Below are 27,548 nucleotides of genomic sequence, written 5' to 3' on the forward strand. Positions count from 1 at the left end.
CATCACTACAGCTGATGTTGTGAACATATTCAAGACTTGGGAAACAGAACAATCCAAAAAAGCCATGTTCAAGTCCTTGATGAATTACCTGCATCGAGTGGAGACAATTCTGTTCTTTGTGGAAGCTTCTCGGGACGCAGATCTCAAACTCCACCTCGAATCTGGTGAGGCACTCAGCAAGCTATTTTTCTCCATGGATCGTATCAAATACAAACGTCTTTGGCCGCGATACATAGCAGATATGTATGACCTGAGGAAGACGCATCCGGCCACATACAGGGAACTCGAGAATGGAAATATCTCAGTAACGAAATCTAGCATCCCCTTTGTATCAATCGGTGCAGACCACGCTTGTGAACAGGAAAACAGAGCAATGAAGGTTCATTCTGGACTTCCAGGCATCTCCAATAATGCCAATGCAAGGCAGAGATTCTTTATGGCCTCTCCAGAATTGTCACGGCTGACCAGAGAATTCAAAGATCAGTTCGACACCAAAACAGACAAAGTGACAGAACACCACAAACTTAGTCCGAGGGCAGTGAATCTGAACAATACAGCGGTTGAAAAGATCAAGGCTGCTATCATGAGTCATGGCAATCCATTTACCACAGAAGGAAATAGCATATACAACTTGATCACACATGCCTATGTCCCAGAGGAGCACACGTCACAAATCCTGAATATCGACAACATTGGTCAACACTTGTACGAAGAGTATGTTGACGAAAGAATCAACGGAACAGTCAGCTTATTTGCACCCGTGAAAAAAGAAAACAACACGATGTACTTGTCTGGTGTGAAGAAGACCAAGATCATGCTCAGGGACAAGTCAGTCGACTTGAAGGAAACAAAAGACTTGTATGGAAGGCTGATGATATTGACAAAATCAAGCCGTGATGTTGACCAGAAAGACGCAATAGGCAACTACGAATTCACCCTTACACCTCGCGCCTTGTTCGCACCAAACGGTGACCTGCTTCCTTGCCTTGACAAGTCAAAGTTAATCCATCTCCTTGTGAAACATGGAGACTTAGCTCCGGGTGACTTAGCTCCGACCTCAAGTCCTCAAGCTCAAGTCCATAACTCTGCAGCTATGAAAATAGCAGTAGTCGACGCCATGGTTCTTGTACAGAAATTGTCGACAAAACCAGCTGCAACAGTAACCGTTGAAGATCTCAGTGTCAGCTTTAATACCAGATTGATGTCACTGACAAGACATTTTGACGAAGTTATCCTCGTGTTTGATACTTATGTTACATATTTATGTGAATGTATGTGGATTACCATTCAGGTCTTTGCTTATCCGTGTGTAGTATATTAAGGGTTGTTGTGATGGGAGGGTCAGGAGCCCTTCTGAACCAGTGGCCGGAAACGGAAGTGACCGGAAACGGAAGAAGAAAAGACACGAGGAGAAAAAAGGACGGTGATTATTCTTCCTCGCCCCGCTCCGACAAAAGGTGGAATCGACCTGGCGCTGCGTGGAAAACCGCGGCGTTCCGAAACCTGTCCGGCGAGAGGATTTCCCGGGACGTGTACCGGCCCGGTGGAGACGTCAAGTTGACGTGGGGCCGTGCTTCGACCCCGCGTCTGGAATCGTTCGCGGCACCGTCCAAACAGACGCGTGCGGGTCGCACGTTGGGGCCTAACGCGCCCTTGCAAGCGGCGTGGGGTTTGGCTTGCTCTACCGTACCCGCTCCGCGTGGCCACGAGGGGCTGCAGCCCCGGTGCCTGGTACGATACCTGCCCGGTGGAGAAACGTCCACCCAGGGTTCGTTCAACCGCCCGAGTGCGGAGACGCCGACCAGTAGCAGTATCTTGGTCAGGAGGGGCCCAGAGACATTGTGAGGAGCAGAGACCGAAAGGGGGTGTGAGTACTCACCGGGACACACATGTATAAGATGGCCATCTTAATCATAGGGAATTGATTGTGAATTGTGAATTGGTGAGGATTATGTATGGTTGATTGCTCGGGGAAAATCTCCGTGGTTGTGTCCTTGAAATATTGTTGATGGTTGTGTCATTGAAATTGTTTGGTATCATTACCATTGAAATACATCCTTGAACGTCAGTTGTCTCTTGGGTGAAATTCCTAGGGCTTGCGTGGCGAAAGCGCATATATAATACAGCTTTCTGGCGAAGTTCCTCTCACGGTCCGGGGGTCACTGAGACCAGGTAGTCACCGAGGGGACCACGTAACAGAATTGGGGGCTCGTCCAAATTACGATTTGCCGTTTCGCAATTGGGTCTACGTCCGGGATTTAAAATTGTATAAAATAATAAAATAATAATTTTTTTATTAATTAAAATTTATTAATTAATTAGTAATTGGAAATTTTTTTTTTTGAGAAATTGGGGTAAAGTCTTGGGTGAAGGTTAACAGGTGTTAACGATAGGCACCATGGCGTTTGTGGCACAGAACTTTGGGGTAACCCCGAGTGAGGCACAGTTCCGAGCGTTGCTAAAGTCGGACCTCTTGAAATTGGCCAAACATTTTAACTTGGAGGTCCGAACTAACTTGAGGAAGGCAGAGTTGCAGGCCACGGTGATACAATCTATGGTGGGATTAGGAACATGGGACGAGTTAGCCTGGGAGTGGCTACCCGAAGAACCAGAAGACGTTGAGCTCCGGAAACTGGAGTTGCAATTACGGAGCCAGGAACGGATTAAAGAAGAAGAAAGGAAAGCAGAAGAGAGGAGAGAAGAGAAACAAGCAGAGGAAAGGAGAGTGGAACGAGAACTCCAGGAAAGGTTAAAAGAAGAAGAAAGGAAAGCAGAAAAGGAAAGAGCAGAAGAAGAAAGGAAAGCAGAAAAGGAAAGAGCAGAAGAAGAAAGGAAAGCAGAAAAGGAAAGAGCAGAAGAAGAAAGGAAAGCAGAAGCGAGGAGAGAAGAGAAACAAGCAGAGGAAAGGAGAGTGGAACGAGAACTCCAGGAAAGGTTAGAAGGGAGAAAAGCAGAGGAGAGGAGAGCGGCAAGGGACCTCGAAGCAGAGGAGAGAAAAGCGGAAAGGGAATTAAAGGAACGTGACATGGAGCTTCAGCAAGAAATCAAATTCAAGGAGCTGGAGTTAATGAGAGAACGGGGAGAGGCACCACCCTTGCTGACGGGGTCGACACCTAACCAGAAAACCTGGGATGTGGGCAGACATGTGAGGCTGGTTCCACCGTTCAGTGAAAAAGAAGTCGCGAAATTTTTCCCACACTTTGAGAAAGTGGCTCGACAATTAAACTGGCCGGAGGAGGCCTGGACCATACTCGTGCAAAGTGTGCTGGTGGGGAAAGCTCAGGAAATTTATTCGGCGCTACCAATGGACCAATGTGCAGATTATGAGGTACTGAAGAAGCACATCCTCAAGGCCTATGAGTTGGTTCCGGAAGCTTACAGGCAAAAATTCAGGAATGCCAGGAAGAGGGAGAGTGAGACCCATGTGGAGTTTGCCAGAGTGAAAGAAAACATGTTTGATCGGTGGTGTGAGTCAAAAGGAGTCGGGAAAGACTTCGAAACATTGCGGGACTTGATCCTGGTGGAGGAATTCCAGCAGTGTGTCCACGAGGACATCAAAGTGTACCTGCAGGAAAAGAAAGTACCGAAGTTGTGGGACGCAGCCACCATGGCAGATGACTATGCCTTAACCCACCGAATAGGGGTCCACGAACCTAACTCCTCGCCGAGATCTCCGCAGGGGAGGTGGGGAACAGCAGGTGCGGAGAACGACCATACATGGCGGCGGCCTCGAGATGATTATGGGGACAACTATGATACCCCACCGGTTCGAAATCAGAGGGATGCGGGCCCAAGACAAACTTATAGTTCGGGGGGCCCGAGGCAGACCCCGAGTTTTTCCTCCGGGCCTACTTGCGCGTTTTGCAAGAAACCTGGACACTTGATGTCCAGTTGTTACCTCATGAAAAGGGACAACCCAGAGCGGAGTCCGACTATTCCAACTCTGAATGCGATGGCTAGCGTAAGAAATCGCCATCAAAAGGGTTACCAACCATTTATTTCAGAGGGGTTTGTGTCACTGGATGGAGCCTCGACTAACCGGAGACCGGTTAGGATATTGAGGGATACAGGGGCCCATCAATCTTTAATGCTTGAAGGCATTTTGCCATGGTCCGAGGAGACGGCAACGGGGGATAGTGTGCGTTTACAGGGGATCGGGGGCGGTGTTAGTGCTCCCCTTCAGGTCATCCAGTTGGAGTCCGATTTGGTGTCAGGACCGGTCACCGTCGGTTTACAAGCCACGCTTCCTGTAGAGGGGGTATCTGTGGTTATCGGGAATGATTTGGCCGGGGGTCAAGTTTATGGTAACCTGAGGGTTGGTAAAGAGCCCAGCAGGGAAAATAACGCCACACCAGCTCGGGATGGCAACAAAAGTGCCAAGTTATTTGTAGGGGGACTGAACTTCAAAACAGAGGAAGAAGTTCTGACCTCTGTCTTCAACAGATATGGGCCGCTGGTGGAAGTGCGGTTGGTAAGAGACTGGGAAACGCAACAATCAAGAGGGTTCGGCTTTGTCACGTTTGCCAGCACAAAAGACGCCAGAGAGGCAGAGAAGAATTGGAATGGCAAGGATTTGGAGGGTCGGACCATAACAGTAAGGAAGACATTTCGTAGGCGTCGAGAGGTCTACAGGAGAGAACAACTGGGCGGTAGTTTTGGTGGTGGCCGCAATCAATATTATTATGTAGGCTACCGGAGTTACGGCCGCTCCCGAAGGAAGGATGGGCAAAGTAGTGGCCGAAAAGGAGACCGCTATTCATGGGACTACAGGGACAAGTGGTCCCACCCTAATTATTAGGGAAGTTCTGAGAAGTTGAAGCACTGAATGCGGCGGAGCCGCCGAGCCAAGATTCCTACATGGATTAACCGTGAACGCCGTTCCTAAAGGCGTCCATGTAGTGAACTTTCATGCACGGACTAACCGTGAACTCCACGTTCCTCAAGGCGCCCGTGTAGAGAACTTTCCTGCACGGACTAACCGTGAACTCCACGTTCCTAAAGGCATCCATGTAGTGAATACCCGGCTTGGCCTCCCAGAAAAAGTGCTATCGAGTGGCTTAACTTTGGATCTTTGATCAACCCCTTAACCTTCATTCACAAGAAACTGGCGGTCAAAGTCAGAGGGTCATGAGATGGAGTTTGATTTGGCAGGGACAATGTCGTTGCTGGTGCTTAGTCCAGAGTGAGTAATCTGGAGGGGTTGTGGTGAAATTTTGGTTGCTTTAGTTTTAAGTGATAACTGTGCCCGGGGGCAACTGATAATGTGGGGGGGGTTGAATTATCTGGTTTGTTTCTCCAAATTGGCCGGCAAAGAAAGTTTTCGCTGGGTTCAAACTTTCTTTCTTGAAGGGGGGGAGTGTTACATATTTATGTGAATGTATGTGGATTACCATTCAGGTCTTTGCTTATCCGTGTGTAGTATATTAAGGGTTGTTGTGATGGGAGGGTCAGGAGCCCTTCTGAACCAGTGGCCGGAAACGGAAGTGACCGGAAACGGAAGAAGAAAAGACACGAGGAGAAAAAAGGACGGTGATTATTCTTCCTCGCCCCGCTCCGACAAAAGGTGGAATCGACCTGGCGCTGCGTGGAAAACCGCGGCGTTCCGAAACCTGTCCGGCGAGAGGATTTCCCGGGACGTGTACCGGCCCGGTGGAGACGTCAAGTTGACGTGGGGCCGTGCTTCGACCCCGCGTCTGGAATCGTTCGCGGCACCGTCCAAACAGACGCGTGCGGGTCGCACGTTGGGGCCTAACGCGCCCTTGCAAGCGGCGTGGGGTTTGGCTTGCTCTACCGTACCCGCTCCGCGTGGCCACGAGGGGCTGCAGCCCCGGTGCCTGGTACGATACCTGCCCGGTGGAGAAACGTCCACCCGGGGTTCGTTCAACCGCCCGAGTGCGGAGACGCCGACCAGTAGCAGTATCTTGGTCAGGAGGGGCCCAGAGACATTGTGAGGAGCAGAGACCGAAAGGGGGTGTGAGTACTCACCGGGACACACATGTATAAGATGGCCATCTTAATCATAGGGAATTGATTGTGAATTGGGAATTGGTGAGGATTATGTATGGTTGATTGCTCGGGGAAAATCTCCGTGGTTGTGTCCTTGAAATATTGTTGATGGTTGTGTCATTGAAATAGTTTGGTATCATTACCATTGAAATACATCCTTGAACGTCAGTTGTCTCTTGGGTGAAATTCCTAGGGCTTGCGTGGCGAAAGCGCATATATAATACAGCTTTCTGGCGAAGTTCCTCTCACGGTCCGGGGGTCACTGAGACCAGGTAGTCACCGAGGGGACCACGTAACACTTACAAGGCCGATTCGTTGAAGCAAAGCACAAGACAAAAAAGACGAGGGGGGCACAATCCAGTCCAGTACGAAGTGAAGGACAATACCAAGATCCAACACATCACCATGAAGCGGTTCTTGTCACACGATCAGACAAAGTCAGATTTGGCAGAATATCTGGCTGAGAAAACGTTGGAGTACAACAGAGATGCCTCCAAGCTGATAATTATATGTGCAGCAGGAAAGGCCAAGAGTAACAAAGGCGTGCATTTTGAAGACAATAATCATGAGGAGGCAGACACTCTGATGATTCACCAAGCAGTGCTGGCAACTCGCCGCAATCCCAACGCAGAACAGCTTACCTTCTTCTCTCCTGATACGGATGTCCTGGTCTTGGTCATAGCTAACTATGATGTTCTGCTCAAAAACACTGCTGTCTCCCTTGTGTCGGGCCTTGTGCAAGTACAACCAATCTGGAACAATCTTGGCGTCGAAAAGGCCAAGGCATTGCCAGCATTCCACACATTCACAGGAGCAGACAATACTGGACGGTTTTCGCGAATAGGCAAAACAACATGGTTTGAAGCTTTCGTCAGAGCCGATAGTGACGTGATACAGGCCATGAGAATGCTCGGTGATGCTGCAGATGTGACCGCAGATCAGATGTCCAACTTGGCAAGATTTGTATGTGCAGTGTACGTACCAAAGGGAATATGTATCAACAGCATTCCGGAGTTGCGCTGGTACCTCTTCTGTAAACACATGACTGAAAGTCACAAGTTACCTCCAACGCTAGGGGCTCTAAATCAGCATGTTGATCGTGTACATCTTCAGGCAAGGGTATGGGCTCAGGCTACTATCGCACATCAAGTGTTCCTGGATCCACAGCAACATGGCTACTTCAAGGACAACGATGGGGAATTGAAACCACTAATGACAGATGTACCACCAGCACCGAAAGCAATACTTGAGATGGTCAGATGTCAGTGCAAAGGAGACTGCTCATCGAGACGGTGTTCGTGCCGTGCCAATGACTTGGCATGCACAGACTTGTGTTTGTGCAGCTCCGAATGTGAAAACGACGATGACTGTCAACCTGTTCTCTGCTCTGACGACAGTGATGAGGACATTTGAAAACCTATGAGGACAAAATGTTGATGAATGTTGACAAAGATAAAATTTCATCTATGGGAAATATTCTATGTTCAAATAAAAGTAATTATTACATGTATAATTATGGATTGTATAGCCTCATCTCTATATACTTACCTCTTGAATACATAAATCACCTGTTTAGGATATATGAGGGATGTGGTTTCATAATTATGATCCGTGTGCCACAATGTAGCGAAACATCACTCAATGTGGTATACATATTCAGAAAAAAACATGTTTCCTGAAAGTGGCCATCTTGAAAATCCGCTGTAGGCTGCCACCTGGTATCCCAGGGTAGGTGTAGATTATTTTAGATGGCTTCATGTGATTCCTCATCCCCAAAAATGTGGGTATAGGTGTTGGAATCAGCACTCTAGGTGGTTCGGATGTTGAGATATCGCGAAAAATAGGTTTCCGATGGTGGCCATTTTGAAAATCCAATATGGCCGCCAAAGAAAAATTTGCGCAAATGGAAACATGGTTTTTCGGATTCCTGGTGCTATCAGCTTTCCAAAAATGTATAGTTTTGCTAATCTCCACAAAAAAAGAACGAAATTACATAACAAACCTGACTAGGACGTTAAAGTTATTACCCTGCGCTCGCAAAGCGAAAACAAGGTTAAGCAATCGTGTGCGTACGTGTGCGTGTGCCGTATGTATGCCGTACGTGTGCCGTGTGCCGTGCGTGCGTGTCTGCATTTTAAAAATTCAGCTTCTCGGCAATCGTTGGCCCGATTGACACGAAATCTTACCATAGAAGCGCCTCCGCCTGTAGAATTTTTTTATTCATAATTATGACGTCATAGTTCACGTGGTACGGACGCCATCTTGGAAAAAAGGTTAAACCTTCATATCTCCCAAACCACTCAATGGAAAAAAATTGAAACATGGCTCATTGTCAAGTACTCACCACGGGGAATAAGATATGTTGATGGTGATGTCATTGGTGCCTTAATTATGACGTCATAATTCGACAAGTACAACACGTGATCTGATCAGTATGAATAAAACAAAAATTCCTCTGCAACTGTTAGTCCGATGGACACCAAATTTTCAGAATATGTGCGGCTCCAGTAGTATTTTGTAATGATGATTTATGACGTCATAGGTCACGTGGTACAGACGACATCTTGGAAAAAATCGAAAAAACGTTGCACCTCTATATCTCCGAAACCACTCCATGGAAAAAATTGAAATATGGCTCATTGTCAAGTATTCCCCTTGGGGAATAAGATATGCTAATGCTGATGTCATCGGTACTCCCCTTGGGGAATAAGATATGTTAATGATGATGTCATCGGTGCCTTCGTTATGACCTCATAATTCGACAAGTACAACACCTATCCGATCATTGTGATTTTTTTTTTCTCGGCAACTGTTGGTCTGATGGGCACAAAATTTTGACCAGAGGAGCGCCTCCTCATGCAGAATATTTTAATGATAATCATGACGTCATACGTCATGTGGTACAGGAGCCATCTTGGAAAAACCGAAAAATGTTGCACCTCTATATCTCCAAAACCGCTGCATGGAAAAATTTGAAACATGGCTCATTGTAAAGAACTCCATATGGGGCATAGGTGTTGTTAATGATGACGTCATTTGTGCCATAATTATGACGTCATAATTGAACAGGGACAATGCTTCGTCTGATTAGTTTGAAATGTATTGAGCGTGATCTATGCAACAATTATTTTAGAGAATATAAATTTATGATGCCATCACTCACGTGGTCTGGCAGCCATATTGGATCAAAGGAAAAAAATGTTCAAAAACAGAAGAGTTGGCTTGCAACAAGTTGTCTGCGCAGGGTAGGTATTCTATGAATAGCAATACCATCTAGTTTATATTATTATTTGCCCCCAAACTTCGAGCTCCACCATCCCTCTCTGGCTTCGCATATCTATGAATATAGAGCCGCGTCAATTAGCGCGCGCCTCCCAAACAATGCGCGTCAATGTGCACGGCACGTGACACCGCATTGAACTCTAACCTCGGACGTCACGCGAAACATTCGGAGGTCGGCTATTTCCCGTTACTGCCTGTCGAGCTAAACTGTACGTACAATGGCTCCGTGGGCGACGCTCGTCCCGACGGGACGTGGAGCCGCCGCGGTTACAATCGGGCTCCTGGCGTCAATGGCCGCAGCGGTGTTCATGTACAGAAACGTGTCGGCGCGAAGGCGGCGTCTGGTCGGACGAGTTTCACGTTTGTTTGTTTATCCGCTGAAATCGGCCCGTGGCGTCGAAGTGTCCGAGGCTCGTTGTCTGCCCACCGGCATGAAGTTCCAGCAGTTGACGGACAGGTGGGGCTCGCAGTGAGCGCGGCGACGGTGGAAAAATTGTTGTTCATTTGCGACAAAATTCAAAGGGACGCTTTCAAATGGAAGCCGATCGGAGATTGTGTTAAACTAGTGGGGAAGGTAATGGGAAACCATCCAGTAAAGTTTCCACAGCACCAGCACTGTAAACGTAGGGGGTATGGTATGGTATGGTATTTTATGGTATGGTATGGTATAGTATGGTATAGTATGGTATTTTATGGTATGGTATGGTATGGTATTTTATGGTATGGTATGGTATTTTATGGTATGGTATGGTATGGTATTTTATGGTATGGTATGGTATGGTATGGTATGGTATTTTATGGTATGGTATGGTATGGTATTTTATGGTACGGTATGGTATGGTATTTTATGGTATGGTATGGTATTTTATGGTATGGTATGGTATGGTATGGTATTTTATGGTATGGTATGGTATGGTATTTTATGGTATGGTATAGTATTTTATGGTATGGTATGGTATTTTATGGTATGGTATGGTATGGTATTTTATGGTATGGTATGGTATGGTATGGTATTTTATGGTATGGTATGGTATGGTATTTTATGGTATGGTATGGTATGGTATTTTATGGTATGGTATGGTATTTTATGGTATGGTATGGTATTTTATGGTATGGTATGGTATGGTATTTTATGGTATGGTATGGTATGGTATGGTATGGTATTTTATGGTATGGTATGGTATGGTATTTTATGGTATGGTATGGTATTTTATGGTATGGTGTAGTATTTTATGGTATGGTATGGTATAGTATTGTATTTTATGGTATGGTATGGTATGGTATTTTATGGTATGGTATTTTATGGTATGGTATGGTATTTTATATCAAAACAAGACCGAAAGTCTAACAGCAGCTTAGCTGGGCTTGGTTTGATACTTTAGTTGAGGAGCATAGTATGATTTGGGTGGGGATACCAGATACCGTTTAGCAAATAATGTAAGTATTAAATTATTTACCACTGTGTGTGTTACAGAATGAGGTGTTTTACGGAATCCGGAGTGCAAATCTTGCCACCAACCTCCTCGAGAGAGGACCCGGTACCCTGGTACTCATTTTGCCGACCTCGGAAGGATGACAGGCTGAGTCAACCCCACCTGGTGTTAATTCAACAGCTGACCAGGATTCAAACTCGGGACCCGAGGATCCCAAGCCCTCCACCCTAACCTTTAAGCCAACACCAGGCTCAGGGTGGTTGGAGACAGTCATAAGAAATGTTTCAATGTTTGAAGAGCCTTCATCAAAGTTTTTAGTTTAATTGATATTTGTGAGGAAATTACATGGCCTGACCAGGAATCGAACTCAGATCCTCTGGGAAACCGTACCTGTGCTCTGCCATCTGAGCCATCTGGGCGACCCTGACTGAGCAAGTCAATTTTCCCACACATATGATTGCCACTCTCTTGCCGTCAATGCCCTGCAACCATAGGAGCACCAACGGCCTGAACACGAGAGGGTCTTCCTCCAATGGGAGGGACAAATCCATGTCCTTAAAAGTTTTAATTATACTAGGGCATGCCCGTACTATATATATATATCTAAAATTATATCCCCCCCCCTCTATTTACATGAAATGGTTTGGTCCAAAGCGAACGGCTTGCGAGTACGGTGACAATCCCCCCCCCCTCTATTTACATGAAATGGTTTGGTCCAAAGCGAACGGCTTGCGAGTACGGTGACAATCCCCCCCCTCTATTTACATGAAATGGTTTGGTCCAAAGCGAACGGCTTGCGGAGTTTGGTAAAGAAATCGCCATAGCGTGCACGTAATTAGTTTTAAAACATAGTTTAACGGCAACATAGTTTGCCAACGTGAAATAAATGAATACGCTCTCAAATGTGCCGTCCGAGGCAGAGTCTGTTCGCCACGTTCGGCACACGTGATAGCTCGCTGCTCTCTGATTGGTTGAATCGTTTTTTGGACATAGCTCGGTAACTACTTGTCCGATTAATATGAAACCTTGAAAAGGCACATCCTCAGGTCCCCAGCAATATACCTGGCAAGTTTCAAGTATATCGGACCCGTGGTTGTCGAGAAACAGCGGTCACAGACAAACACACAGACATACACACACACACACACAGAGATTACTGGCATTATAGATAGATATGATCTGGGGGGGGCATGCACCACCACCCCTATCATATATCATCACCCTGTTGTCATAATTTTAGTTCCCCCAATCATCAAGTGTGAGAATTTGCCCGAACCAGGTATATGACGTAATATATGAACGTTCCCGAAAGGGTGTTGAAGGAAACACAACTGGCAAAGCCAAATGGCATTACTTACATTCTACCTTTCAGGAGTGTAATTGTGGGTATAAAACTCGCCCAATATGTAGGATAAATATGTGAGGGACAAACATACATACATACATGCGGAGAGATTAACGCTGTAAACACAGGAACCAAACATCTACGCCGTAAAAAATAGTTTGTTTAATCACGAATATGCCAGATTCTGAAAGCCTTTTTGCGCGTTTGAAGAAGAGGAAGAAGCGCTAATATATGGTTTATTCACACAGCAGTTTGAACGGAAACATTTATTCCTATGACAGTGGAAACCCTTCAGAAGGACACGGAACGAGCATACAATATTATATGTACAGTAGTGATATTTTGCGAAGCAATCTAAAAATATATAAAACTACACAGTATAACCCACAAACAACAGACAACCACAGCCACGACAACAATCGAGTGTTATAAAAGATCCTTATGTTCATGTGTTTTACTTCATGTGTTTACAGTGTTTGTTTGTGTTTCACACTGAATGAAAAACGTAAAGGTAGAGCATGCAGATTGTGATACATGACAGGTTGAACGATGTGTCCGGCCTGAATAGCATAGGAATCAAAATGGCGGTGTGCGGAGTCTGCCGTCGTACCGCCGTAATGACATCACAACACCTCGGTCATGTGACCAGATCCTCAGCTCTGATTAGTGTACGTTTGAGGGGACATACATACATACATACATACCTACATACATACGGACAGACAAACACTGTTCTCGACGGCTTTGCCCTATGCGCTACGCCGTAAAAAGAGAGTAGTGTCATTGGACAGTTTTAAAACTCAGTTGGACAGGCATCTGGAAGTATTGTGGTTGGAGGAGTACGATAAGGCATTGGTAGGTTTGTTCAGACTTTATCGCTCTAATGTCCTCTTCCAGGTATGGATGTATGGTACATCAAGAGCTGGGTTAAACCAGGTAGTTAACTGTCGTCTGCTGAGCGATACGTTACAAAGGTACTTGGTACAACACAGCGGAGATAGTCCAGTGGATTCCTGACTGACCGTGTTTTGCAGTATATACAACGTTTTATTGCAATTTCTGTAACTCATATATATATATATACTGATCTCAAAACAAGAGGGTGCCACTTTGGCACCTTTGGGGAATTTTTTTTATTGCCATTTGAAAAAGGGAACATTTTCAAGCGATTACCGACATTTTGTCGACTCGTCTAAAATATATATTTTTAATTAGTCATAATTAGTAGTAATACACTGAGCTCATATACACAAGGGTGATGTACCTCCAACAGTCCAGGGAAATAGACGTGAAGGATGTACTGTCGTACGAACTGTCACCAGTGCCTTCCTCAATGTTTGAAGATATTGGTGACATGAGGATCACGACAACAAAATCCACACTCAAGAAAAAACTACAAGTTGAACGATCGAGTGGACTAGTATGTAGTCCACAGGTAACAATCATTGATGGTTGTGCACTACTATGGGTTGTACAGTGGCCAGCCAGCGGAACAGTACAAGACTTTGCCAACAACTTCTCCAAGAACATTATCAACCGACTGCAGATGACTGAAGTCCATCTGATTTTTGACCGGTACTATGACGAAAGTGTCAAAAACGTGGCAAGGCTAGGCCATGCTGGCAAGGATGCAAGTAGGCGACACCAGCTTTCACCAGAAACACCACTGCCACCACAGAAAATGACGCTAACAGTAACCGCAAACAAGGTCCAGCTCATTGACATCTTGTGTGAAGACTTGTCGAAGAAGGTCACAGAACTACCAAGGAACACACCGAAACTAGTCATCACTGCCAAAGACCCAGTCCCCATAGAAGTAAGCAGCGGTACTAAGAGGACGAGACATGAGCTCAGAACAACACATGAGGAAGCTGATGTCGAGATAGCTCAGCGGATGATACAGTTGGCGTCAACTAGGATGAAAAGCATATCAGTTGTGTGAGACGACACTGACGTCTTCGTGTTGCTCGTCCATTTCTACCATCAACAGAAACTCACATGTGAAGTAATGATGGTGAGTCCCATTGCTTGTCGAAAATTTTGGACATCAAGGCGACATCACAACAACAGGGAGGAAATTCAGAGCAACTCCTTGCAATACATGCAATGACCGGCTGTGACACGGTTTCATATATGTGGGGCATAGGTAAGGCAACAGCACTGAAACAGATGCGACTCGGTCATCTGTTACCAAGTCTTGGAGATCCTGAAGCAGAGATGAATGAAGTTGTTTCCGAGGTTCATTGGTGCTTGTTATGGATTCAAACAGACAAGCAATATGTCAGCCATTCGTTATGATGTATGGTCCTCCAAGATGTCAAACAAGAAGATTACAGCTGCACCTAAAGTGAAGACGCTTCCTCCCACAATTGAGTCGTTCCTTCAGCATGTACACCGGGCACATTACCAGACGATCATCTGGAAGTCTGCTTTGTCCCCTGACCCACCCAGTCTGGATCCTGTTCGGTATGGCTGGTCGAAGGATGTATCTGGTCAGGGGTTGGTTCCAGTGACAGTGGCAGACAAGGTGCCACCTGTTCCTGTTGAAGTTCTGCAAATCATCAAATGTGGATGTTCGTCAAACACGCCATGCTCAACGGCGAGATGTGGATGTGTTGTGGCCCAACTCGCTTGCTCCATCTTCTGCAGCTGCAACGGGAGTGACGACTGCTGCAATGAGTGAACAAAAACCGGCAACTCCCACGCTGATGACGAGCTAGATGACTAGTCCGATGACACGTAAGCTTAATGACTATCTGTTGTTATTTCCTTTCAGCCATCGCATATTTCAATTTTGTATCAAATACTACGATGTTTATGTGTGGAAAAATGTATATTGTGTTCGAAAGAATGGTATATTGGTTCAAAGATTAATGAAAATAACACAATATGATATAGTATAGGTCAAATAAACATGTTGTGTGCACAGTACTTGTGTGTGTTCAATATTGGAGGATTTAATACTGTCCGAAAAGTAGGCATATTTTGAGTAACGATTCATTTTGGCACCCTCTTGATTTATTATCAGTAGATATCAAACACCTAGAAACAACAATAAAACATTGTATATACCAAAAAACACACCTCAACCCAATATCATACTTTTTCCACTGGACGAAGATGTCATTAATCAGAGAAGGTCTTCAGGGGGATTTGTCTAGTACTAGCAGGAGTACCTGCGTTGCCGGTGATGTTCTAATCCTTCCTGTTGGCATTTTGACAAAATCAATGTTTGTTTGTTTTTCTATTTTTTGTGGGGGCCAAAAATACTTCCCTACACCCACGAAGGAAAATGTATATTATGATATTGTTGCGGATCTCAGCGCCGGCCTTTTCCCCTTACCAAGGGGGGATTAGTCCCCTTGTCTTTGATTGACTGACAGGACCCGAGGCCTATGACGTCCTCTCCGGGCAGCGTTAAATAGGGTTGTGGGACCAGATTCGCTATTACCAAAGTACTAACGCTACCCTGAAACGAGGAGACAAGCCTCGCCCGAATCACGGGTGTTGGTGGATACGCCGAGCAGTAGCGAACCTGTGACCCGAGCTGTTAGCAATGACTAAACCCGATCCAAGCGGTTCTTAATCGTGCCACGCTTACCCAATGGAGGAAATCACAGAAACGGTCGAATTTGGAAGAAAAGGAATAACAAGATTTATTTATACAATGTACAATGATCAGCAGAAGAAAACACAGTGCAGCCTTAATCAAAGTCTTACTTATTCCCTGGACAAACGGGCCCGTTCACACTCAGACACACTCACACGGGGTTTACAGACGAACAGGTTGATGGTCCAGGGATGGCGTCCAGGCAGCTCACTCTCCGGTCCCCAACTCACAACGCGAAGAAGATGAATGCAGCGGCCAGGAGCTCTCCACGTGTTGTTGGTGCACACGGGATTATTACAGGGCGAACGGTAGGGCTGGCTTTGGCGGTTACACTTGCGGCTGCAGCCACGTACGTAATAGTTCAACAAACGCGAACAATGCACTTCTCAATCAATGGCCTCGACAAATCCTTCCGATACTGTCGTGTGCACGCCAGTCCTCCGAATACTCCTCACCACAACTCCGGGTCGGTCCTCTCCAAGAAATCCCCTTGCATAAGTTCTCACAAGCGCCCCTCCCTTCTCAACTGAGGTCAGTCCTGTTCAAGGGCTTTGTGTGAAGGCTTATATAGCCCTGCCCAGCGAACCCTCTGGAACTTACTAGACGCGTCTTGCCACGCCCTATCACGCCATGCCCTCTCAGCCCTGGTTGGCTGGTAGACCTTACCGTCATCGCCTTCTGGCACGCTGCTTGACGCGGCCACACCTCGACCCTCACGCTCCTCCCTCCTCTTAGGCCTACCTCGTGTTACTGGGCTAGTTTTGAGCAAACAAAGGGCAGCTAAACACACGGAGGGATCAGCCAAAGCGTAACAAACTTGAGGCTTGCCAAATGGGGCGCGGGATCGATTATGCCCATAGATGTAATTGAAGGGTGGCCGCAAAATGAAAGGACCTAAGCTCATTTCTTTACAAAACGCAGATGTTACTAGGGGAGTGGCCTACTCTTACACATACTATGACATAACTAATTCTAAGTGGGCCTACGTGTTGCTTGTGGACTAACTATGGGGGGCAAACCTTTAACCTTTAATGATGTCATATGCACAATCTCAAAACCGCAACACTGCCCCCCCTCCTTCGCCAGGCTCGTCCCCGAGCCGAACCCACACATGTGAGCACGACCGGTTTTGAGCAAGGGTCAGGACTACTTTTTAAATTCTGTGTGACACTTAGGTTTGGTTCCCCTCTACATTTAATCGAACACCCTGTGTGTGACAGTTTTACGACACTAAATATGTCACACCTACTGCGTTGTGTACTAACTAACAGACTCACACCCACGGCTAAACGAATTGCGGAAAGAATTCTCAAACTATACATAGAGCCGGTGGGGGGCATGTTATTTACAAGACTAACTAATTATTTACATTTCTATAACCCAGGACCTGTTCTTTTGTGGGAAATAATTTTTGGAGGAGAGAGAAACACAATGCACTGCACCAATACACCATAATACAAGAATGCACAAAAATGCACCATCACATTTCAATAATAAATGGCACATTTGCTGCTTGGCTGCTGCTGGGTTGCGGCTTCTTGTGTCTTCCTGCTTCGTCTTCGGTGTGCCATAATAAAAACTTGAAGTCTTCTTTCCTGACACGCCAAAGGATAAAAAGGCACAAACCGTGTCCGTTTTTCTTTATTAGCAGGACCAATCAATCTTATGGTCCATCTGCGTGACTTTGACGACACTTAGAAACCAGTGGTCCGCAGGGGCATGGTGACGCTTGCAGCAAATGTCTGCTCCAGCAAAGGTGCCAGGCCACAGAACGTGTGGTCCATAAGGTGTACTGGTGCAGCAAGAGGTAGCAGAGTGCAGCTGTGCAGGTGTAGCAAAGTGCAGCTGCACCGCTCAGGGTTCCTGCACACTCCCCTCAACAAAAATATGGGTCCATGGGTGGGGAGGAAAGACAAAGCAGAGAGTTAGAGCGGAAAGGGCGCAAGGGTACACGTCAGCACAAGGCAATGAAACATGAGGGGCGTGGGCGAGCGAGCAGAGAAAGCTCGCCCCTAGCCATTCGTAACCCCCCATGTCAGCCTGCACTACCCTTGCCCTTCCCCATATTTACAATTTACAAATTCGTCACTACGTCTTGTCTCATCTATCCCCCCTCTACTCTAAATTCGTCAGCCAATCCCTCCGAAGAAGGAAGAGATGGAATAAACACAATGTCACTCTCACGTCATGACGCGTCCTTACCATCCAAACATTTGCAAAACCTGGTGTGGATTTCTGTCTCCTTTGGTGAGTGGATGTGGAAGGTGCGAAGAGATTTCTCATCCTAACTATACTCTAATTGACATTAACTCACTTACACTACCCGGGGTCTTGCCCTGCCAATTATATTGGCCATCGTTACACTATGTGGTTCTAAAAACCAATTCCCATTGACCCACCCTGTGGTGCCCTCCAATTTGGGTCTCACTCCCCAATTTTTCCTACTGTGCCCTCGCACAATTTCGGGGCTGGGTCGTGTGGCTCCACTAGCAGGTCCAACTACCTGCGCACCTCTGCCACTGAAGTCGCCACCTGAGCTTACCTTGCTCCTTGCGACTACCCTAAATCGGGGAAGGCCCCTCCTGGCTCTCTCACCCCTCTGATGCCCTCTCTGGCATTGGGCTACCTGGGTCCTTCCCTAGGATCCTCGGGCCCCACTGAACACTACTCTGACTCTTACTGGCTCCCAGAGCCTACCTGCGGCCTCACCTGGCAGACAGACTACCAGTGGCGGAGTGCCCCAATAACCATACGCACCAACAAAGCCCACACGCCCAGCCATTCTACAGACTCATGCACCCATCCAAGCACTTCTTTGCTACTACCTGCACCACAGGTGTCAATATCCAACAATTTATCTAAACCCTCTACCTTACTTTAAACTACCCTCCCTGGGTATTCGTGAAGGGGTCCATCTCCCCCTTTCATTCCTTTGCACCATGCATTCCACACCTTTTACTTCACACCAAGCATTCCACACCATTTATTCTACACACGAAGTCCTCTTGCACACTTCTTGTGCTCACATTCCTCTTTCCATACACTCCAACACAACACCATCTGTCCTCAATACACCACTTATACACCACCTCTGGTCATCCCCGACCAATGCCTCATTTGCTCAAGCCCAAGCACACGGTGGTTCCCATTCAATTCCTCATTCGCTCAAGCCCAAGCACACTGTGGTTCCCATTCAATTCCTCACAGTACTACACACACACAGCATCATCTAACTAACTACTTCCCTCTAAAACTCGTGCTTTCCCGTCTTCCCTTACACTAAGCACTCCCCTCGTCATTATCATCCATCTAATCTCTCTACGTCCCCTCTACCTGTACAAATGTCTCTACTTAAATCTTGTCCCTACTGTCATTTCTAAATCCCCAACAATTATCCTAGCCCACCCTCGGCTAGGTTTCACTGCCATCCCCATAATCTTAAGCTCATGTGCCCCATGAATGGTAAACTGCCATTCCTACACGCAGGGTACCATTCGCCAACGCTATGGCTATTTGTCCACTACTGTCGAGCCTCTCCGTGCAGCAACACATTCTCGTCACAGCTCGGCTTCTAAAAGCCGAGCAATGCATGCGGGTGGTTGGTCTCCTGTTGGTTGGGTCCGTCCGGCATTTTCGATTCTGGGGAGGAGGCATGCTTGGGCCGAGGTTCCAGGCGCAATCCCTGCGCGGAGCCTTTCGGTCTCCGGCACGATGGCCCAGCCTCCCCCGGCCGGAGCACCGCGCCCGCTAGGGGGCGAAGGCCCGACCTCTCCTACCCCCCCCCCCCCCTTGTCCCGACGTCCCCTGCCGTTTGCCTCTTTTTCCAAGGCGCGGCACCGACCATACAGGGCGGGAACCGGCACGAATCATGCACGGCGGTCCTTGCGAGACCGCCACGGCAACGATCCCCCGCTGCACACAAAGCACACCACGCCCCGAGAGCTCGCGTCGGCTATACGTTGCACTAAACGCTAACCCCCCAGTCTGGATCGATGCTTGAGTCGCATTCTCACATCCACACGCGACCCGCTCCTCACTCGTACACCGAGGCGCTCCAGCGCCTTCCATACACCCCCTGCAATCCGTTATTGCACTTTCTCTCCATGCATTCTCTTTTCTTACACACTCAGGTGCACACCACACAGGCGCACTCACGCCACTCACACACTCCATTATCACACACTCCTCTGTTACACACTGCGTAACACACTTGGCCATCGCACACCCTCACATACACTCTTTTGTTACATCCTCTGTAACACCCACGGATGTGCACTCCTGCACACACCCAATCAGCGCACACTTACCCAGGGGTGTGCAATCTCCTGTTGCACACCCAATCACGCGCTCTAGTGTGCATCCCCGCACATGCTCTACAACATGCTCCAGTGTGCATCCTTCCTCACTCTCCTCGGCCATCGCACACTCTGTTTCACACTCTTCACACATACACTCCGTTGTGCATTCACTCTCACTCTCGGTTTCACACTCGCGCTTCGGTGCCGTTCGCACATGCGCGCCATTGACCTTCACACAGCGCACCACGGACCTTCCCCGAGCGCCCGGGTGACGTCACGATCCCAAGCGCGTAAAAAATATTTTCGCGCCAAACACTTTCGTGCCATACATTTTCGCGCCATACACGCTCCTACTCACCTTTGGGATTGTCTTTCCCGCCAACTGCACCTGCAAACTTTCATTTGGGTTAGGCAGCACGACATCACAATACGAACACGGACTTTGCACATATTCCATTTCTTCCTTCGATTTAATCTCTAATTCTGCCATCTCTTCGTCCCCAATTTCAACTATACACATTTCATTTTCTGTTTCCATTTCCTCGACGACCGCTGGCGCCAATAAAATTTTATTTTCCAATTTGGCGGCCGTCGGCTTTTCTATACCCCGTGTCGCGATTTCTATCCCGGTCAACTTAACTATGCTCTGCTCCAGCTCGCTTTCCCCGCGTTCCTCACGTCGCGTTACCTTGTCACGTACCATTGCGACTCTCCCGCTGGACCTGCGCCCTATGTCTTTCCCCATTTTTTTATTTGGCCACCTATTCTGTTTCCAAACCTCGTTAACCCGTCTTTCATTTCTTTCATTTGGCCACCCATTTTGTTTTCCAAATTATTTAACCCATCTTTCATTTCTGCTCTTGATTTGTCCATTTTTCCATCCAGTTGGGTCAGGAAGAGTCCAAGGTCAAACCCGATTTGCACAGTGGCCCCAGCTGCCACCGCGGGCTCGGCTCCCGCCGCCACGTGCGAGGCGCCACCATTTTCTTCTCCTACTGCCGGCCCCTCATCAATGTCCTCTTCCATTTCTCCCACTTCTTCCCGGGGGTCCTGGGTTATCGATTCTAACTCCTCATCAGATACCTCCTCTTCTACCCCCACCGGCATTCGACCATCTTGGTTATCCATGGCACGATTTTAATTTGGTTGTTAACTAAATTTCGGCCGCTCATAATTTTGAGTGCGTTAGGCGCACTTCAGGTTCTATCCCACTCCCCGACACCAATTGTTGCGGCCAATAGCACAATTGGTGTCCAAAATTTTGTCTAAAATTTTTTGTCCCAGGTTCCAAATCCCACTCCTGACACCAATTGTTGCGGATCTCAGCGCTGGCCTTTTCCCCTTACCAAGGGGGGATTAGTCCCCTTGGCTTTGACTGACCGACGGGACCCGAGGTCCATGACGTCCTTTCCGGGCAGCGTTAAATAGGGTTGTAGGACCAGATTCGCTATTACCTAAGTACTAACGCTACCCTGAAACGAGGAGACAAGCCTCGCCCGAATCACGGGTGTTGGTGGATACGCCGAGCAGTAGCGAATCCGTGACCCGAGCCGTTAGCAATGACTAAACCCGAACCAAGCGGTTCTTAATCGTGCCACGCTTACCCAATGGAGGAAATCACAGAAACGGTCGAATTTGGAAGAAATGGAATAACAAGATTTATTTATACAATGTACAATGATCAGCAGAAGACAACACAGTGCAGCCTTAATCACAGTCTTACTTATTCTCTGGACATACGGACCCGTTCACACTCAGACACACTCACACGGGGTTTGCAGACGAACAGGTTGATGGTCCAGGGATGGCGTCCAGGCAGCTCGCTCTCCGGTCCCCAACTCGCACCGCAAAGAAGATGAATGCAGCGGCCAGGAGCTCTCCTCGTGTCGTTGGCGCGCACGGGATTATTACAGGGCAAACGGTAGGGCTGGCTTTGACGGTTACACTTGCGGCTGCGGCCGCGTACGTAATAGTTCAACAAACGTGAACAATGCGCTTCTCAATCAATGGCCTCGACAAATCCTTCCGATACTGTTGTGTGCACGCCGGTCCTCCGAATACTCCTCACAACTCCGGGTCGGTCCTCTCCAACAAATCCCCTTGCATAAGTTCTCACAAGCGCCTCTCCCTTCTCAACTGAGGTCAGTCCTGTTCAAGGGCTTTGTGTGAAGGCTTATATAGCCCTGCCCAGCGAACCCTCTGGAACTTACTAGACGCGTCTTGCCACGCTCTATCACGCCATGCCCTCTCAGCCCTGGTTGGCTGGTAGCCCTTACCGTCATCGCCTTCTGACGCGCTGCTTGACGCGGCCACACCTCGACCCTCGCGCTCCTCCCTCCTCTTAGGCCTACCTCGTGTTACTGGGCTAGTTTCGAGCAAACAAAGGGCAGCGAAACACACGGAGGGATCAGCCAAAGCATAACAAACTTGAGGGTTGCCAAATGGGGCACGGGATCGATTATGCCCATATATGTAATTGAAGGGTGGGCGAAAAATGAAAGGACCTAAGCTCATTTCTTTACACAACGCAGATGTTACTAGGGGAGTGGCCTACTCTTACACATACTATGACATAACTAATTCTAAGTGGGCCTACCTGTTGCTTGTGGACTAACTATTGGGAGGCAAATCTTTAACCTTTAATGATGTCATATGTACAATCTCAAAACCGCAACATTATTATACACACATCTCGTTTTTTCATTTCTGTTCCTCACAATTATATATCTCTCTCTTTTATTCACTCACACACACACACACACACACACACACACACACACACACACACACACACACACACACACACAAACACACAATTCCAACTTGCGACACCTCTAAAACATATAGATTTACCGAAAGAGTTTATGCTTACAGAGAGGCCTGTACACATATTTCATGAACTTAATCCCTCTCTATTTATCACAATGCACCACCCTCCGTATGGTGCACGTTCAAACAAACAATCCTGAAGCTACATGTCACTGCCTATTACATCAAAATTGGTTAACTACTCGTATACGGACCATACCATTCTATACAGCTCTATCTGTTCAAAGTTAATCAATAACCTCCCCTTCCCCCTAAAACATAACAATATATATATATATATATATATATATATATATATATATATATATACGAGCAGAAGTACCCGGCATTGCCAGGTGGGGGAGGGGAGGAGGAGGGATAAGGGGCGGGGAGGGGAACGGGGGGGGGGGGGGGAGCGAGCCCCTTGGCAAAGCGAGCGATTTTTTTTTTCATAGCATCATAGCGTTTCATAGCGTCATAGCGATTTTTTTTTTCATAGCGTTCATAGCGTCATAGCGTTCATAGCGTCATATCGTTCATAGCGTCATATCGTTCATAGTGTCATAGCGTTCATAGCGTCATAGCGTTTCATAGCGTTTCATAGCGTCATAGCGATTTTTTTTTTCATAGCGTCATAGTTACCACAGTTACGGATGACCGATTTGCGAGACTTTAACTCCCGAGGCGAAAACTCAATGGCGGATTCAAGTTCAACACAAAGTTAAACGCGCGGAATGGCGCACGCAGCAAAGCTCCGCCCGCCGCCTTATCTACTAAAATCAAACACCCAGGAAAACTGCGTTCAGATATATACAGAAAATAATACAAGGATTTATTATTGAAAAGTAAAGACAGTGAAAAAGCCCGCGCCGGTAATACTAATAAATCGAATAAACCTAAATTAGGATCCCAGACACAACAGATATCAAACACGATACGAGGGAGGTGAATACGAAAATAACACGTCTTTTTAGTTTATGCACAGTGTATTCGCGGGTACGGCCTTATCTCGTCCTTGTCGTCCCCGATCGCACACCACGAGGTCCTTTCGCTCCGAACTCTACGAGGCCCCGCTCCAAGCACCACGCGTCCGACGCGTGGCCAGCAGCTTCACACGAGGACGATCTCCACAAGGCCCGTGCACCAATGGTTCAACGGAGGGCTCGACTTGCAACGAACTGCTGCGAACTGCCGCGTGCTCTGTGGGCTTGGTGTGCTCGGTGTGTGAACGAACTCTCCACCAACTGCCTTCGGGGAGCTTTTCCACCAACTGCCTTCGGGGAGCTTTTCCACCAACTGTGTCTCTGCGTCGACTGTGTGCTCCAACCAACTCCTACGAACTCTCTGGTGTCTGCCTGCGTCTGCCACGAACTCAACTCTGGACTGGCGTCCGACCGTCGCATATATTGGTGGCCGATGACGTCACATTGGCGCACTCCTCAGCCAATCACAGCCTCCCAACTCGCCCAGGTCACGCCCTCTGCGGCATGCGACTCCTGACATCTCCCGTCCGTGACCCCACGGTCCTGGTGTAACACGTCCCAGGCGAGGTTGGTAGGCCTTTTAGGTGCGAACGGCGGCGGCCAACCGCGGCGGTGTTTTTGGCCTGGTTTCCTGTCTATTTATTACGAAGTCAATGTCAGGGAAAGGGAATTATTTAATGTTGCGCTAAGGACCTAACTAATGTTTATGTGGTTTGCAGTGCCATAATGGACAGAGGTTTGACTACCAGGTGAGACTCACAGGGGCGTTACCTTTAATCCCTCACTATTTAACACTCGGACCTCCAGGTAGATCCACAATCATACATCTTACCCCGACAACCGCCTAAACATCAAGAACTTATTACATGTAGAGTCCCTGTCACGACAGCCGAATACCTACCTATTCAGATCTACCTAGCTCTAGATATTGCTCTACCAAATTCATAACAATATCGTTCATAGCGTCATATCGTTCATAGTGTCATAGCGTTCATAGCGTCATAGCGTTTCATAGCGTTTCATAGCGTCATAGCGATTTTTTTTTTCATAGCGTCATAGCGTCATAGCGTCATAGCGTTCATAGCGTTCATAGCGTCATATCGTTCATAGCGTCATAGCGTTCATAGCGTCATATCGTTCATCGCGCTTCATAGCGTCATAGCGATTTTTATTTTCATAGCATCATAGCGTCATAGCGTTCATAGCATCATAGCGTTCATAGCGTCATATCGTTCATAGCGTCATAGCGTTCATAGCGCCATAGCGTCATCACGTGATCGCTCTGAGCGAGCTCTGAGCGTCATAGCGATTTTTTTTTCCATAGCGTCATAGCGTCATAGCGTTCATAGCGTCATATCGTTCATAGCATCATAGCGTTCATAGCGTCATCACGTGATCGCTCTGAGCGAATCAGCACCCACCTGCTCTGATTCCGTTGATTCCGTGCGCTGAAATGCGCTGAGGTAAATATGAATAAAAAATATGGATCGTCAAATATTTTGAGTTCGGCCATGTTCGTCCCAGGCTCAATGGCCATGTCTATGCCAAATATCAAGCACATAAGCCTCTCCGTTTAGGAGTCTATCGGTAACATTACACACACACACACACGCACACACACACACACACACACACACACACACAGACTGTGTTTTATATATATACTGTATATATATATATATATAATTATATATATATATATATATATATATATATATATATATATATATATATATATATATATATATATATATATATATATATATGATGGGGGTGAGTTGCTTGAAGGATAAAGTGGGACAAATCGTTGTGGACCCAGATGGAATTAAAGGAAGATGGTGGAAGAGATATATGGAAATACTGTTCAATGCAGAGAATGAATGGGATGGCAACACAGAGAGTAACCCAGTTTTAGGACCGGCAGAGAAGATAACCGAGAAGGAAGTTGAGGAAGCGATAAAAGCAATGAAGAGTAGAAAAGCGGGAGGGCCGACGGGAGTTGTGGGAGATATGTTGAAGGCAGTGGGAAATTGCGGTGTGAAGAGAATGACAGAGATCTGCAATCTGGTGGTGAAAGAAGGCCGCATTCCAGTGGTTGGGAACTGAGTACCCTCGTCCCTCTATACAAGGGGAAAGGTGACCCTCTGGACTGTGGCTCGAATCGAGCGATAAAGTCAATGGAGCATGGAATGAAGGTATTGGAAAGGGTGTTGGAGAGGAGGATAAGGAAGAAAGTGAAGATCGACGAAATGCAGTTTGGATTTATGCCAGGAAGAGGAACGACAGACGTGCTTTTTATTGTGAGGCAGTTGCAGGAGAAGTACATGTAGAAGAGGAAGAAGTTGTTTCTTGGGTTTGTTGATCTGGAGAAAGCATTCGATAGGGTTCTACGTGAAGTACATGGGCATTGAGGAAGTTGGGAGTGGAGGAATGGTTGATCAGAGTAGTGATGGCAATGTACAAAAGAGCATGCACAGCTGTAAGAACGAAGGATGGGAACAGTGGTGAGTTTGAGGTGAAGGTGGGAGTGCATCAGGGGTCGGTACTAAGTCCACTACTATTTGTAGCTGTGATGGAGGTGCTGGCTCGGAACGTAAAGGATGGTTTACCGTGGGAGTTGTTGTATGCAGATGATCTGGTGTTGATTGCAGAAAGTATGGATGGACTGAAGGAGAAGATGAACAAGTGGAAGGCATGTATGGAGACAAAAGGTCTGAAGGTGAATATCGGAAAAACGAAGGTGATGGCAAGTGGTAATGCATGTGGTGAGGTGGAAAGGACTGGGAATTGGCCGTGTGCTGTGTGCAGGAAGGGTGTCGGAGTGAAATCCATTAAATGTGCAATGTGCGCTGAGTGGGTTCATCAAAAATGTAGTAGTTTGAGAGGGTCATTAACCAGTGTGGCAGCTACATTCAAGTGTAAGGGGTGCACAGAGGGAGCTGCAGATGGAGGAAATGTTGAGTTGGATCTTGGAGACTGCGTGAAGCTGGAAGGTGTGAAAACATTTTGTTACCGAGGAGACATGCTGAATGGAGAAGGTGGATCAGACTCGGCAACGGTTGCTCGAGTGAGATGTGCATGGAAGAGGATTCGGGAACTGAGTGGCATGCTGACGAGGAGGGAAGTGTCATTGAAGCTGAAGGAAAAGGTGTATGCTGCATGTATGAGAAGTGTTATGATTTATGGGAGCGAGACATGTGTTATGGACGTAGAGCAGCAACGAAGCTGGAAAGGGTGGAAATGCGAATGGTTCGGTGGATGTGTGGAGTATCGTTGAGAGAGAGAGGAAGACAAATGATGATTTGCGAAAGATGATGAGAATAGAGCCTGTGATGGATGCTGTGAAGAGAAACAGTTTGAGATGGTTTGGTCATGTGTTGAGGAAGGATGAAAGTGACTGGTTGAGAAGAGTGATGTAAATGAATGTAGAAGTAAGTAGAGGACGGGGAAGACCGAGGAAGACTTGGCTAAAGATGGTCGAAGAAGAAATGCGGGCAAGGGGGTTAACAAGCGGAGATGCAGAAAATCGGGCAAAATGGAGAAGATTTTCATGGGGACCGCAAGGCTAACCCCCGCTCTTGCAGGGAAAATGTTTGTTAATATATTTAGTACCATAAATGATACAATGATACCCTTTGTTTTATATTATACAGAAACTTTATTTTTATGCCTGGTGGTTTAATGTAAGAGAAAATGGCGACTTCACAGGAGAAAGCTCAGTGCGTTGAATGGTTCATCGAGACGAGTTCTGACACTCAATTTCAGCGTAATTTGTATACAAGG

General features: G+C 47.1%; 1 protein-coding gene across 2 annotated transcripts in view; it reads left to right on the top strand.

The window, feature by feature from the left end:
- Positions 1 to 9,412: 9,412 nt before the first annotated feature.
- Positions 9,413 to 27,548, top strand: part of MTARC1 (mitochondrial amidoxime reducing component 1) — a 590,200-nt gene continuing 572,064 nt past the window's right edge. For both annotated transcript variants that reach the window (XM_078784088.1, XM_068129594.2), the window contains exon 1: positions 9,413 to 9,745. In XM_078784088.1, coding sequence (XP_078640214.1) covers positions 9,507 to 9,745 — 239 coding nt within the window. In that variant the 5' untranslated portion in view covers positions 9,413 to 9,506. The remainder of the gene's footprint in view (positions 9,746 to 27,548) is intronic.

Source organism: Myxine glutinosa, chromosome 9 (genome assembly GCF_964187855.1).
Source record: "Myxine glutinosa chromosome 9, kmMyxGlut1.1, whole genome shotgun sequence".
In the NCBI taxonomy this organism is placed as follows: domain Eukaryota; kingdom Metazoa; phylum Chordata; class Myxini; order Myxiniformes; family Myxinidae; genus Myxine; species Myxine glutinosa.